This window comes from Amblyomma americanum, chromosome 6 (assembly GCF_052857255.1).
Source record: "Amblyomma americanum isolate KBUSLIRL-KWMA chromosome 6, ASM5285725v1, whole genome shotgun sequence".
Taxonomy (NCBI): domain Eukaryota; kingdom Metazoa; phylum Arthropoda; class Arachnida; order Ixodida; family Ixodidae; genus Amblyomma; species Amblyomma americanum.
In genome coordinates, this window is record NC_135502.1 from 201,445,843 (window position 1) to 201,459,338 (window position 13,496).

At 41.2% G+C, this 13,496-nt stretch overlaps 1 protein-coding gene across 1 annotated transcript; it reads right to left on the reverse strand.

Annotated features, from left to right (window-relative positions):
* Positions 1-1,996: 1,996 nt before the first annotated feature.
* LOC144095699 (uncharacterized) lies at positions 1,997-6,042 on the reverse strand. Its single transcript, XM_077629356.1, has 13 exons — positions 5,740-6,042; positions 5,628-5,660; positions 5,466-5,510; positions 5,344-5,376; positions 5,194-5,235; positions 5,058-5,096; positions 4,882-4,920; positions 4,658-4,699; positions 4,509-4,553; positions 3,420-3,613; positions 3,199-3,358; positions 2,826-2,937; positions 1,997-2,036 (listed from the first exon to the last, which is right to left on the reverse strand). The coding sequence occupies exons 1-13, from the start codon at positions 5,912-5,914 to the stop codon at positions 1,997-1,999; spliced, it is 999 nt and encodes a 332-aa protein (XP_077485482.1). The 5' UTR covers positions 5,915-6,042.
* Positions 6,043-13,496: the final 7,454 nt, after the last annotated feature.

Here is a 13,496-nt window from a genome sequence, read left to right on the forward strand (position 1 = left end):
GGGGGCACAGTGTAAACGACAAACTCTGGCAGCAGCAGTAGCATCCTGCAGATGTGTAAGGAACATAGAATGAGTTAGTGCCACAGGGCATTTATTTATTTATCTTATTTATCTTTTACCCACAGTGCCATTTGGCATTACAGTGGGGGGTTGATACAGTAACACAGCACATAAATGCAGGTAAATACAAAAAAAGAGAAACAGTAGCCAAAGCATTCACAAAGTAAGCAAAGAATAACAACATTGACGCAATGCACATCTATGTACAGAATTTGGGGTAGAAGAAAGTCAACTGTGTTGTTCACCCAATAAACGTGTATTTTAGGAGAAAGCACTGAATGCAGATATTCATTTAATGCAGAACAAAGAGTGGCAGCCTTTTGCTGAGCAGCTTGTATTTGAGTGAATATAAGCTGAACAATATAGCACAGGTTGACTTAATCCATGCCATTTGCAATAAAATTTGGCTTATACTTGTGGAGCACAAAAATTCATTGAGTCTTCATTCTGAGGCGGCTGTCCTGCAGACAGACAGACAAAAACGTGCACTCATTGTAGAACCTTTTGGTACTAAAGGATTCAATAGTAATTATTTTCAGGTCAAACTGTTCATAAAATTAAGTTTGAATCTGATAAGTGAACAGTTTTAGTACAAAGAAAAACTTGTGACAAACACTGACTTAGGCCCACTCATTCTTCAAAATCGGCCACATATTTGCATGCAACTCAATGACAGATAGAATAAAGGAACTGTAATATTTTATCACCTAGTAACTCATCTCAGATGTAGTTTGTGGAAAAGCTAATTTTTTGACTAGATAATATAGAACAGATAGTTATGCATTTTTCCTATTTTGTGAATCATCTGCACTTGATATGCTCAAAATGATTTCCTGCATTTGCGCAAACCTAATTTTTCAAATGGTGATGTGCTTTGTAATGAATTGTGAGCTAGCTAGCAGAAGGATGGCTTAACAAGAGAAGTTACTGCATGAGTAATATAAAAATTTTCTTGCGGAGCAGTTTGCAAGGAGAAGTTCAGGATAGTTGTCCTGTAGCAGCCATCTGAAATGATGAATTTAACACTTTGGCACGAGTTAAAATGACCGCGGAATGCGAAATGAAATGGCACAAAAGGGGCAGCATGCAGATGAGATCACCCAAAGAATGAAATGATGGCAGGCCCAGCCAGCTAACAAGAAGTATAGTGTCAAGACTGTGTATAAGGAACTTTAGTAATAGCTTGCAGGCATGAAAAAGCATGAAATGATACAAAACCATTCTGAACTGCTCACAAATGCACTTGCCAAACAAACATGAGAAGGCAGCAGTCTCCGTCAAGCAACTTGTTTCATAGGGGTACAATATAAAAGAACACAAAGTTTGGCAGCAGCACCCTGCAAATCTGTAAGGAACACAAACAGTGCCACAGCGGAAAGAATGCAGATGTGCTTACCTAGAGAACAAAGAATGGCAGTCTTTTGTTGAGCAGCTTGTAATGAATACGAATTGAACAATATAGCATAGGATGACTTAATCCATGCCATTTTAATAAAATAAATGTGGCTCATATTTGGAGCATGAAGATTCTTCCAGTCTTCATTCTTTGGTGGTTGTCCTGTGGACAAGTAGACAAAAAAATGCACTCAATGTAGAACGTTTCTGGACTAAAGGATTCAGTAGTAATTTTCAGGGAAATAGAGTTTGAATCTGATAAGTGAACACTGCTTTAGGAAAAAGGAAAATTTGAGACAGACATGGACTTTTGCCCGCTCACTCTTTAAAATCGGCTGAATGTTTGCAGGTAACTCAATGACAGAATAATGGAAACATTGTAATATTTTATCACCTATTAAATCATCTCAGATGCAGTTTGCAAAAAAGCGAAATTCTGACAAGTTACATAATATGAAGCAGATGCTGAAGAAACTTTTTCCCAATTTGTTAATAATCTAAATTGTTGTGAGCTACCCAAAGGATGGCTTAACAAGAGATGTTATTGTGTGAAGAATGTGTGAAAAGGAATTTCACGAAAACTGCATCAGAAGAAAACAGGATAAACCATTACCATGTTTGTGCTGTCATCTCGTTATTTACCCACGCTCACACACACACATACGCATATATGGCTGCCGTAGTTGAAAAATAAACAGCTGAAAATGGGCACCATGTGCTGTCTAGCACTGTCTTTGTCCTGAATCACTGTGTTCAGACCAGTTACAATAAACAATTGGGCTAAATCGAACAGAATCTTTTCAAATGAAATTTGCTACAGCAGCAAGTATTAGACAGTTTTAGAATAAAAGTACCCTATCAGTTAGGGGGCAGGGGATTAATGGGTCAGCCGTGCACCAGCACACCTGGTGTCCCGCTAAACTTATACCCCTAATCGATAGGGTCCCCCTATTCTGAACCTCCCTATTCACTGTGCAGTAGCTAGAACGTGCTGAAGAGAGGCTGCTGAAGAGAGACCACATAGAAGCTAGACTTGCAAAAGAGCAATCTGGCTCTGGTACCAGCACTTGAGCGAAGACATGGATATAGTTATATACATATATATAAGCATCCTTATCTCTGAGTTAGATGCAAAAGGACACTTTTAAAGATGGGAAAGTGAGCCCAGCCATTCAGTGAGAGTGCAAAAGTACACATTCATTTCAATATATGTACGTAAGTGTGTGTGCCTGCACAGTATATTTGTACAAATGCTATATTACAATGGTCTGTGTGATGAAAAAGCAGCCTACTCTGTGAGAAAAATTATACTCATCATTAAAAGAAATAAGAGATGGGAATTAATAATGATCTGCTTAGAAGCTGCGTACCTTTTTGATGCAGTAGTCAAACGTGCTCGACAGTTCTTGAGCCATGCCATTATCACACCACATATTTCAGCTTGTGTTGCCGAGGTAGTGTTAGGGCTTTTTTGTACAGCCTCTACAAAAGAAAAAGTACATAAAGTAAGCAATCTTGTGTCATAACCACAGAGTAGGCACTGCACAAAATTCAATGGAGTAAAACCAACGGCTCATCCTGATATAAACGAAAGTTGGAGAAATGGCCTCCGAAAACGGTTTCAAAATTTTTTCTGTGACAACATTGCTGCGTCAAAGTGCAAAATGATATTGTGTACCATATAGCCCACAGAAGATAAATGTAGGTGCTGTACATAAGTTTACAAATTAGTAGTGTACTTACCAATAATCACATGGAAGAGCTGTGTGCTGTTAAAGGCCTTTTTGCCCTTTTGTCCATGTAAACTGAACTCCACACCAACAGAATCATGGAAGAGGTACTTCATTATGTTTGCAGTTGTGTTGTGGGTTGTGCTGCCTCCAATTCTAGACAACATCTTGCACTGTTACAAGAAAATATAATTAGCTTCCATACATATGCTTGCACTCCTTAAATTTCCTTACCAAATGTTTGCGTGCATGGTCAGAATTAGCTAGACGGTGCTCAAGCTCATCTACTTGAGCCATCTGAAGAAGCGGCAAAGTGGGTTCATCACAGTGCTCTTCAGCCGTAACTTGTTGCTGTTTGAGCAGGGTAAGTATAAGGTCATTCTGACGTTTCACAAATTCGATCTCTCTGAGCACTGCACGTGTAAAAGCTGAAACAGAAGTCTGAAATATTAGCCCTTAATCACTATCATACAAAATGCACTGATAAAGGTTCTGAAATTGATCTAAGCAGAATTTTTGAAAGAACTTCAAAAAGGAAAATTTGTCTATCACCATGAAATAGTATGCTCCTTTCCTTGCCAGGAGAGGGGCATCCTCCCACTGAAGTTCCAGAGCATTGTGAACTTTATATACAACATGTACATATTGGAGTCACAGTGAAAAATAGTTAAAAAGGGTATTAATTGTTCTTAGGTACAGCTCTGTTGAAATTCAACTCTGCAAGTAGTAGTCCACTACCGTAACCATTTCATGGTAAGCACTGAAATGAAGAACAGCGCGTACTGAAGTGGTGGCCATGATGCTATAGTGTACACTTCTTATTTTTCACTGCACCAAACTTTGTATTATACCTTCTTATCGCTGAACACAATCATATAATGAAACACATCAGGCTAGAAGACTCATACCATGTATATTTTATGACATGTTTGGGAGGCCTACATTTATTGGTGCAAATGATCTAATTATGTCATTTTAAAAGTGAACAGTAATAACATTCACCTGCTTTTGACTGCAACTAAATTTCTAGAGCAACCTTTGGCTGTTTTAACTAGCTGGAAGCTTCCATGGCAAATTAATGAATTCAGCTTATAGGGGAATAATTCCTCTGCACACTGTGTTACAAATATGGGCTTATAGCTGCACCAAATGACAAACCATTGTGTGCAAAGTCTGTTCCCAATGAACACATATTAACTTAGTTACCTGCCATTACTGTTATATTATGTGCCCAGTGAATTATAGAGACCGCATTTTGGGTAGATATATATTTCCTTACATCTTTAACAAAACAATGTTGGAGGAAACAAGGAAGAGACTCACATGATATCTCTTTCTTGATTAAAGCCACCAGGCTACCAGAACGTCCTGTAATATTAAAAACATTTTCACTTTCCATTACTACATTACCGACTTTCAGGGAAATTAGTGATGATCCACACATACATGCAAAAAATAGGTTAGTCACTTACCACGGTGATGCTGATATGACATGGTGTCTACCATTAATGGCGCTACAAGAAATAAAAATTTAATAAAAACATCTTCACCTTAAATTACATCATTCACACAACCTGCGTGAACAAATGGAACTTAGAATGACTCTTACAGATGCAGTTCGATATGTTGTGAACTTCACAAAGTTAATTTCTATCATGCAACTATTCAATAAATTTCAGAATGAACTGAAGCATACCTTGATCATGTGGACTGCTGTAAAAGCTCCCTGGCAGTTCTGAAAAAGAGATAATACATGCAACTACACATTTAAATGAGAAAGACACAGGTACTAAAGGACATCAACTGGCCATATGAACTGATAATTCAATTTTTTGCTTCAAGGATTAAGGCTAAACATTTTCAAATGGATACCTTGCAAACTGAAAATGTCTGCTGAAATGTCAGGAAAGTCTGGAATGCAAAATGAATTATGGTTAAAGAAGGTATGCATATATGACATAGCATTCAGTTGTCTAACAGGCTGTACGAGAGTAAATGCACTATATACCTGGGCAGTGTAACTGAGCTGCAGGTACTGAGTGTTGGCAGCCTATCAAAGAGAATGAAATCAACAAAGGCATCTCATTTACGGTGGCCTGTCATAAATTATATGTTCCACACATGCTAAATATATGCACACATAACACTAAGTGCTTACCGTGTGAGCTGGGCTGAGTTGTGGGTCGGGAATCTGTTTTCCAAAGAGTAAGAGAGAATCAGTGCGGCTTACAGTATACACCCAGGTCTGCACACATTGGATTGATGAGACCAACTGCTTACCTAGGCCACGTGAGTGAATCCCTGGAATGCAGAGTTGGCACTCTCCTAAAAGGGATGTAATGAACGAAACAAGAAGCACGGGATTACCTGCTAGCTTCAAAAGACATTCAGGTGTGCTAAACATGTGAAGGTAAAAAAAAGATAATGTTTCTAGGTGCATACCCTGGGATCTCAATTCACCTGTTGATGGAGTGTCTGCTCGGGAAAAAAAAAGAATGACATGACCGTGTATCCAGCTTTGGAGTTGCCTGAGCTGATGGAGTACACTGCTTACCTGAGCTGCATGAAAGGTATGTCGGATTGGAGAGTCGATGGCCTCCTGTGAATAAGAAAAACAAATTATAAGCACGAAAAACTGCCTTCCTATGTCTGCAGATATGGATGCTTGTATTAAGCATTCCTGAACATATACTACATGACAGCCATAACAAAAGATCATGAAAGTGCATTTACAATTCCCTTTCTTAAAACATAGCTAGCGCATTGCCGTAAAGTTCACGGATAGGTGCTAAACATGGCAAACTGCACCCACTGTACTCATCAAGTGCTGTGTTAAACTGTCCTGCAACAAAATTTTACACTTGAGTAGCGCATTTACTTTTATGGTCACCAGCACTATACCAAAAAAAAATTTAAGTGATTATAAGTCCATACCCTGTGAGATGAAAGTACATGCTGTTAGTGAACCTGATTAATAAAATAAACAATAAAATCAGTGCGAGTACTGCCATAGCTTGCACATGGTTGCGCACTAGGCTTGGTTCAGGAAACCCATAGGTTACATAGGCAGTGCGACAGGGATGCTGAAGCAGATGGGCTGCAGCTTTCTGCAGAGAGCAAGGGCCAAACACATAGAAAACTAGCATGCGCTAGTTGCAAAAAAAAATCAGACATAAGTTAACACATACAAATTTCAGCACTTCTAGGTATGTACCAGCAGATGTGTTCTGGTAGAATACATCTGCTGGTTGTGGACCTTCCTGAGCAAAAAGAAGCTCAATGTGGCTAATGGCATGCACTGAGCTCTGCATCTGGTTGGGTTGAAAAGACTGCTTACCCGAGTGTTGTGAGTCTGATGCTGGGGTGGAGAGTGGGCTGCTTCCTGCCAGGGAAAAGATGAACAAAAACTAAGTCGCAGTGCTCACACATGGTTGTCGACATTTACCAAATGTGTTCAAGTAAAGAAAGGTTCAACATGTACATACGCTGTGAGCTGGATGCACACGCTAATGGTGAACCTGGTACAGCAAAACAAAGGAGATTAGTACAGGTGACAACTAAACTGCATACCAGGGTTGGCCAAGGAAACTGAAAGCTTACCTGAACAGCGTAACTGGGATGCTGAAGAAGAGAGGGGGCAGTCTCCTACAGGTGCCAATTGAATAGCAGCAAAAAGCAAACACCTCCTATTAGTTGTCTACACATGGCATACTGTTTATAATGAATGAAACTCGCCCGCCTAGCTATTGCAGTAAGCAGCTAGCACACCATGCTGGTCTCATGTCTGGTGTGACCATATGAACAAAGACAAAAGAACAAAAATTAGGGCACATGATAGCTAGGAACTAAACTTGGGTTGCACGCCATGGGATTGCAATATCAAATGAACAGAAGAAAAAGTTTACATTACCGAAAATTAGTCATTTACTGAGCTTATATCTAATTATGCAACCTGAACTCAAATTATTGGTTTATATTTATGATAAAATTACACTTGAAGGGCTTAAAACAAGGAACAATAAATAAATGAAGCAATACAATTGTGACTAGTACCGAACATTTATGAGTTCCAGCAGTTCAGCTTTTCATATAACAATCTGTCAGGTGAAAATAAATCTATTTTGTCCATGACAAACATTCTGAGACAGAAATTTACTGCAACCAACCTCTGGTGGCATCATCTGTGCCTCTCGGACAGCTGAAAAATAAATACGTTAGCCACTGCCACACACCATGAATACTACTGCTACCTTTGGCTGCGAAATGGTGGTTCTGGAACGTCAAAGTTTTCGAGGTCGACCTCGTCACTATCATCTGAAGAACTAATTCTGCGTATCATCCTCCTTCGCTTGCCTCGACCCTTTTCTGTAAAGATGAGTTTTAGTTGCAGTAAACAGTTCTAATGTAATGAAATACGTACCTTGGTCTGGTGATGTCTGCACATCATCAGTTTCTTCAGCTCTGCGCAGCTTTTGGTGAGCTTTGTCATATGTTTCTGCATTACATGTAAAGCATTTTATATGCAATACACGTATGGGGTAATATTTTTGGCAAAGAATAAATATTTTTTTTTAAATGCACTAAGGTCAATTGCACTTCATGAAGCCATTACATAAGCCAGACGCTCCAACTAAGATGTTCTGCATTTTGTAAAAATAGGCTTTTTGAATTAGAAGAATGGTTTCCTTCGCATAGCATTGTCAGCGGCATAGTACATCAGAAAACAGGTAAGACATGCTAACTGGTTGGCTGGTTATATTCAAGAGTTAGCTTTTTAAGTGTTACTGTTAGCTTCCTTATTTACTAAGAGGCATGTAGCCCACCGTAAGTAATGTCCATATCAGTTTTTAGAATTCCGAAAACATAGTTACTGTCACCACTGTGGCCTAATAAATTTAGGCTATTTTGTCGAGTTGGGTGCACTGAAAGGGTTACTTTGTTTGCAAGCTTCTTGAAATCTTTAAATCACATGTATTTTAGCATGATGTGGCCAAAATTTGTTGAGCCACAACAATGAGGGTAACTTTATAGAATTTTCAAAATTTTATAAACTGATGTGGATATTACGGTGGGTCACACACCTCTCAATTAATCAGGAGGCTAACAGTAATAAATAAAAACTACTCAATATCAGTTAACCAGATTACTAGCCAATACGTCTAAACTGCTGAAAATGCTAAGCTAAAAAAAGCGCTCCTCTAACTCATAAAAGCTATTTTTAAAAATTGCAGAGCACATCTTAGGTAAAACAGTATTTATAAATGCATGAAAAACATAAGGGTCCTTCACTGAAACATGAGTCACAGCGGTGACCCCAGCATGCTTATCAACTGATGTACGCTTTTCAGATCTCATCAAAGAAACTGATTCAATGAAAGGAAGGTGCACAATATGCTGAATACCTGTCTTTATAACTTTTTGTTTATGAAATGCAGGTCTTCTTTTTAGAAGATCGAAGAACTGCACTAACTTGTACATACATCCTCAAAATCCTTTCTCACCCCAAAAATCTCTGTTACTCAATCGTCACGAAATGCCCATCCAGAATACTCTTCAACAACAAGTCTCAGGCAATTAAGCCGTTGCTCTTGCGCTTCGAAGAAAAATGCCAAGCACTAAACATACTAAATGAAATTAAAAATATTGCCCCAAGATGCGAAGCGCTACCACCGTGGTACACTCTTCCCACAGTGTGTGACGTCACACTAACACGCCTCAGGAAAACTTGTACACCACACGACCAGATAATACAAGAATATCTACCACTACAAGAAAAATACAGAAATTACATTCCATTTTATACTGACGGTTCAAAAACTCATGCTCATGTAGGAAGCGCAGTAATACAAGGAAAAAATGAAAATGCTGTACGACTTCCCTCATGTGCTACAGTTTTCACCGCGGAGTGTTATGCTATTAGTGTTGCGGTGCAGAAAATAACAAATGAAAACATCAAAAACAGCATCATCTATACAGATTCACTGAGCGTCCTTACAGCATTAAACTCTAAAAATGCCACGGAGCCACTGATTGGAAGCATCATACATAATATAGTAAAGGTCACAACACAAAAACATGTTATAAAATTGTGCTGGGTTCCCAGTCACGTTGGCATTCAGGACAATGAGAGAGCCGACATGTGTGCTGCACAAACCAGAACCATGGAAATAAAACATGTGAATTTGCCTCCTAGGGATTACATGAAGTTAGTGCATAGCAGACTAAGAGACAAGTGGCAAGCTTCTTGGGAAAATGAAGGACACAACAAGCTGCATACCATAAAGCCCATTATAAAAGAATGGAAATCATGCCACCATAAAGAGCGTTTTATCGAAGTAATTTTATGTCGTTTACGCATAGGTCACACACACATCACCCATAACTTCTTATTAACAAAAAAAGACAAACCTGTGTGTGAAATGTGTGGTGAAGAGCTCACAGTAAATCACATTTTAATTTCTTGTTCGCATCTCGAAGAACTTAGACAAAAAGTTTTTACGGTATTTTACAATGAACACATTCCATTTCATCCCGCATTGCTTTTAGGCGAGCAAACACTCGTCGAATTTTCACTTGTTTGTAAGTTTCTAAAGAAAGCCAGTGTTTTAAATCTATTATAATGTAACCTCTGTACACTTGACATAGCATCATCTAACCTTGTGTTTGGCGCATGATAGCCATAGTTGCTTATGCGCCATAAAACCCCATACAACAACAACAGCAGGTCTTCTTTCACCTCTTTAATAAGCATATTTATCACATTTAGTCACTTTTCAGGTACCCTGCATTCCAAATAAAAGCATTTTTCCAAAATGACATGCCATGCACAAGAAGACCATGCAGAATGCAAGATTACCTGCACTAAAGGCTGGTTCACATGCAAGTGACTGAGCGATTGAACGGTGCGCCGCAGTGAAAATTTCCAACTTGTTGGAACCTCGTTGCTCGGCGCTGCAATGACTCAAACCAGGTTTTTGTGCCGCAGCAACAGGATTCGCCAGACATCATCAAAATGCAGTCCACCAAATGTGAAAGAAATCATAGCTGTCAAAATCCTGTTCAGAGCACTTTAAAAGGCCACAATGTGGACATACACATACATCAGCTATTTATCAATTTAACACATACCTGTCACTGCGATGACATCAACTTTGTATGTGCGGCACGAAGCGGGGTCCAGGTGACTACGATTTTTCACCAGCTTAGCAATATTTGCCGTTGTTGCTGATGGCCACTGACAGCTTGAGGTATCTTCAAGGAGCCAGTTTGTGGGCACAACAGCAACACTATTTGAAGCGATGAACTTCACAACGGCAAACATGACCTACAATTGATAATAACAATGGATTTCAGCAAGCACATGCACGAATTCATAGGACGTCACAAGAACTGGGTGGTAATTGTTTGGATGCTGAGCTAGGCTGAATGCAGAAGAAGAAATATTGCATACTCATGCTGTGAGCTAGAGACAGGCAGCAAGACATATTTGCTCTTAACATTGGACAGTGGCCATGGAAGGAGGGTGTCACTTGCCTCTCTTACAACACGGATCCCCAGGTTCGATGATGCACATGGCATAGTGTAAAACTCACCAACAACTTCAAGTTTCTTGCCAATCAGAATTTCTTGACCATGGATGTCATGTGCAAAATTTGCTACCATTACAATGGTTGAATCTGACAGACCACAAACATTGTTGCCTATGGAAATTCGTAGAGTGAACCCTGAAAATTTTGCAGCGCGAAACTGGGGACCGCAATTGCCTGCTAAGGGGCCATTACTGTGCATTTGTAAGAGTTTGCACGTTAGCTTGGAGCACTGCTTTGTGCCATATAATGTGCCAGCAGACATGCATTCAGTGAAGCGATTACTGAGCTGTTCCAGTGGTTTTTTTGAGTGCTTCACCAACTTCTTGAGCTGCTGCATGAAATTTTTTGCAGGAAAAGCACTGAAGTTGTCAAGAGGCCCATATTTTAGAACGTCGTCTGCCAAGTGTATTAAAACAATGAACATTGTATGACATGCTGTGCTTTCCATAAAGGGATCTGAATGATTTCACAAAGCAAATCAGAAGCTCCTTTGCATAGCTGCAGTACTCATGGCACATAGCAGTGCTTGAGAGGATTGTAATAGCAACATGCAGAATCAGAAAGTGATTGTAGGTGTGTCTTGGCAAAATGCCCTGCAGTACAAACGGTCCAAAGTACAGGAGAAAACACCGCAACTCTGTTGCCTTCCAGCGATCAATTTCTCTGAGGGAACGTGGCCTTCGAGAAAATTCATCGCAGAATTAAGTGGCAGGCTGCATGGGAAGAACAGGCAAACAACAAACTGCATTCTATAAAACCCGTTTTAGGAGAATGGAAATCATGTAGACATCAAGAACGTTTTACTGAAGTTATTTTATGTCGGCTACGCATTGGGCACACACACCTTACACACAACTTTTTACTGACAAAACAAGACAAACCTCTCTGCGAAATGTGCGGCGATGTACTCACTGTAAACCACATTTTAATTTCATGTAGAAAACTGGAACAACTGAGAAAAAAAATATTTTACAACACTCTACAATGAATACATCCCATTGCTCCCCGCAGGGGGGCGCCTGCAGCTTGCAGGCGTCGCGACGGTGAGTGGCGTCACCGCGGGTTCCCGAGCATCCGCAGGGACATCCCCGCAAGGGGACGATGGTGAACTGTGCATCACCACGGACCCGAACACCCGCGCCTCGCCGTGCGTGGCATCGCCGTGTCCGGGGAAAAGGGGATCCTGGTGGCTGAGCCGATGCCGAGCGTTTGGACCCTTAAGGCCCCTTGGCAGAGGCAACACACCACTTTGGCCCCAGCTTCCTGCAGACGGCACCTCCGGCCTGACCCGACCGGGGGGAATCGGCAGTCGCCTTTTCCTATCCTCCTCTCCATCTTTCACTTTCCTATCTCTGTCTCACAACTCTTCTATATCCTACTCACTTCTTGGTTTTTCCTGTTTTCCTGGTGGCGAGGGTTAACCTTGTGTGACCAACTACCCTGAGTTGAGTCATATTTGGTTATAGTTGAGGTGTACAGCTGGCGTGGGCAGGACTTGCTTTCAAGTTCCTGTCCCGTCCCCTTGTTGGACTCCGTGGTGGGTGGCTGGCACCATGACCGAATAACTAAATTTTCTTTATGGCTCCCCCCCTTTCAAAACCTGATCGCTCTCTGAAAAGAGGGCGGAACGAAGCAACAGACTTTTTCCCGAAAAAGAAAACAACCTTTCCAAAGTTCCATGTCATACATAGTACAGTAGAAGGAAAACAGGCAAGAATACTATCACCCTTTCTTGTGTCAAAGTGCCTAACAGATGCACTGGGCCCCGGATATAAGCTATCGAAAATGGCCAGTGGCGACTTATTACTAGAAATCCGCGACCATACCCAAAACTCCAAGATCTCAGACATTCTCTCTATTGGAGACATCCCAGTCTCCATAACAGCCCACAGATCCCTCAATACCGTCCGTGGTGTCATCTCAGAAAACGACTTCATTCATCTAACAGAAAAAGAAATGCTAGAAGGTCTCAGCGACCAAAATGTCACAGATGTCTATCGAAATAAAATCCGCAAAGACAACAAAGAAATAGATACTAAACACCTCGTACTCACATTCAGCACAAGCACATTACCTGAAACCATCGAAGTCAGATACCTTAAAGTTAATGTCAGGCACTACATTCCTAACCCACGCAGATGCTTCAACTGTCAGAGATTCGGGCACGGCTCTCAGAGTTGCCGCGGCCGCAAAACCTGTGCGAAATGCGCTTCTAAGGACCACAATTCAGAGGAATGTGACGCAGCACTGCGCTGCGCAAATTGCGAAGGAGACCACGCTGCGTACTCCAGGGCGTGTCCGTCCTGGAAAAAGGAGAAAGAAATTATCACCATAAAGACCAAAGAAAACATTTCATTTAAAGAAGCCAGGAGGCGTTTTGCACTAAACAACACATTCTCGTTCACAGCGAAACCAAACTTCGCTGATGTGGTGCGCAGGGGCGTAGCACCACACAGCACTCCGGCACCTGCCAAGGCCACTTCCACCGAGCCGATGGCAGGGCCATCCACGCCCCAGGCAGGGTCAGCGAAAGCTGCCCTGCCATTTTCACAGCAGGGAGCGCCGGTCCATGGGTCGGCATCCCGCAGGACTTCCCCCCGTCAGGGGAGGCCTGAAACTAACACAACCGCGGCTGCGCGGTCCTCCAGCACCTCTGGCGAGGTGATGGATACAACTCCCAGTCCGCCCGCTTTGCAGCGGCGGAACAGCTCTCTTGAGCGAA

Bases quoted from the DNA above. Each gene is read 5' to 3' on its own strand.
- LOC144095699 (XM_077629356.1), bottom strand. From the start codon at position 5,914: ATGCACTTTCATGATCTTTTGTTATGGCTGTCATGTAGTATATGTTCA. The intron at 4,921-5,057 runs GTATCCATTTGA...TCTCTTTTTCAG, and splicing joins AGACATTTTCAGTTTGCAAG to AACTGCCAGGGAGCTTTTAC. The intron at 3,359-3,419 runs GTAAGGAAATTT...TTCTTGTAACAG, and splicing joins ACCATGCACGCAAACATTTG to TGCAAGATGTTGTCTAGAAT.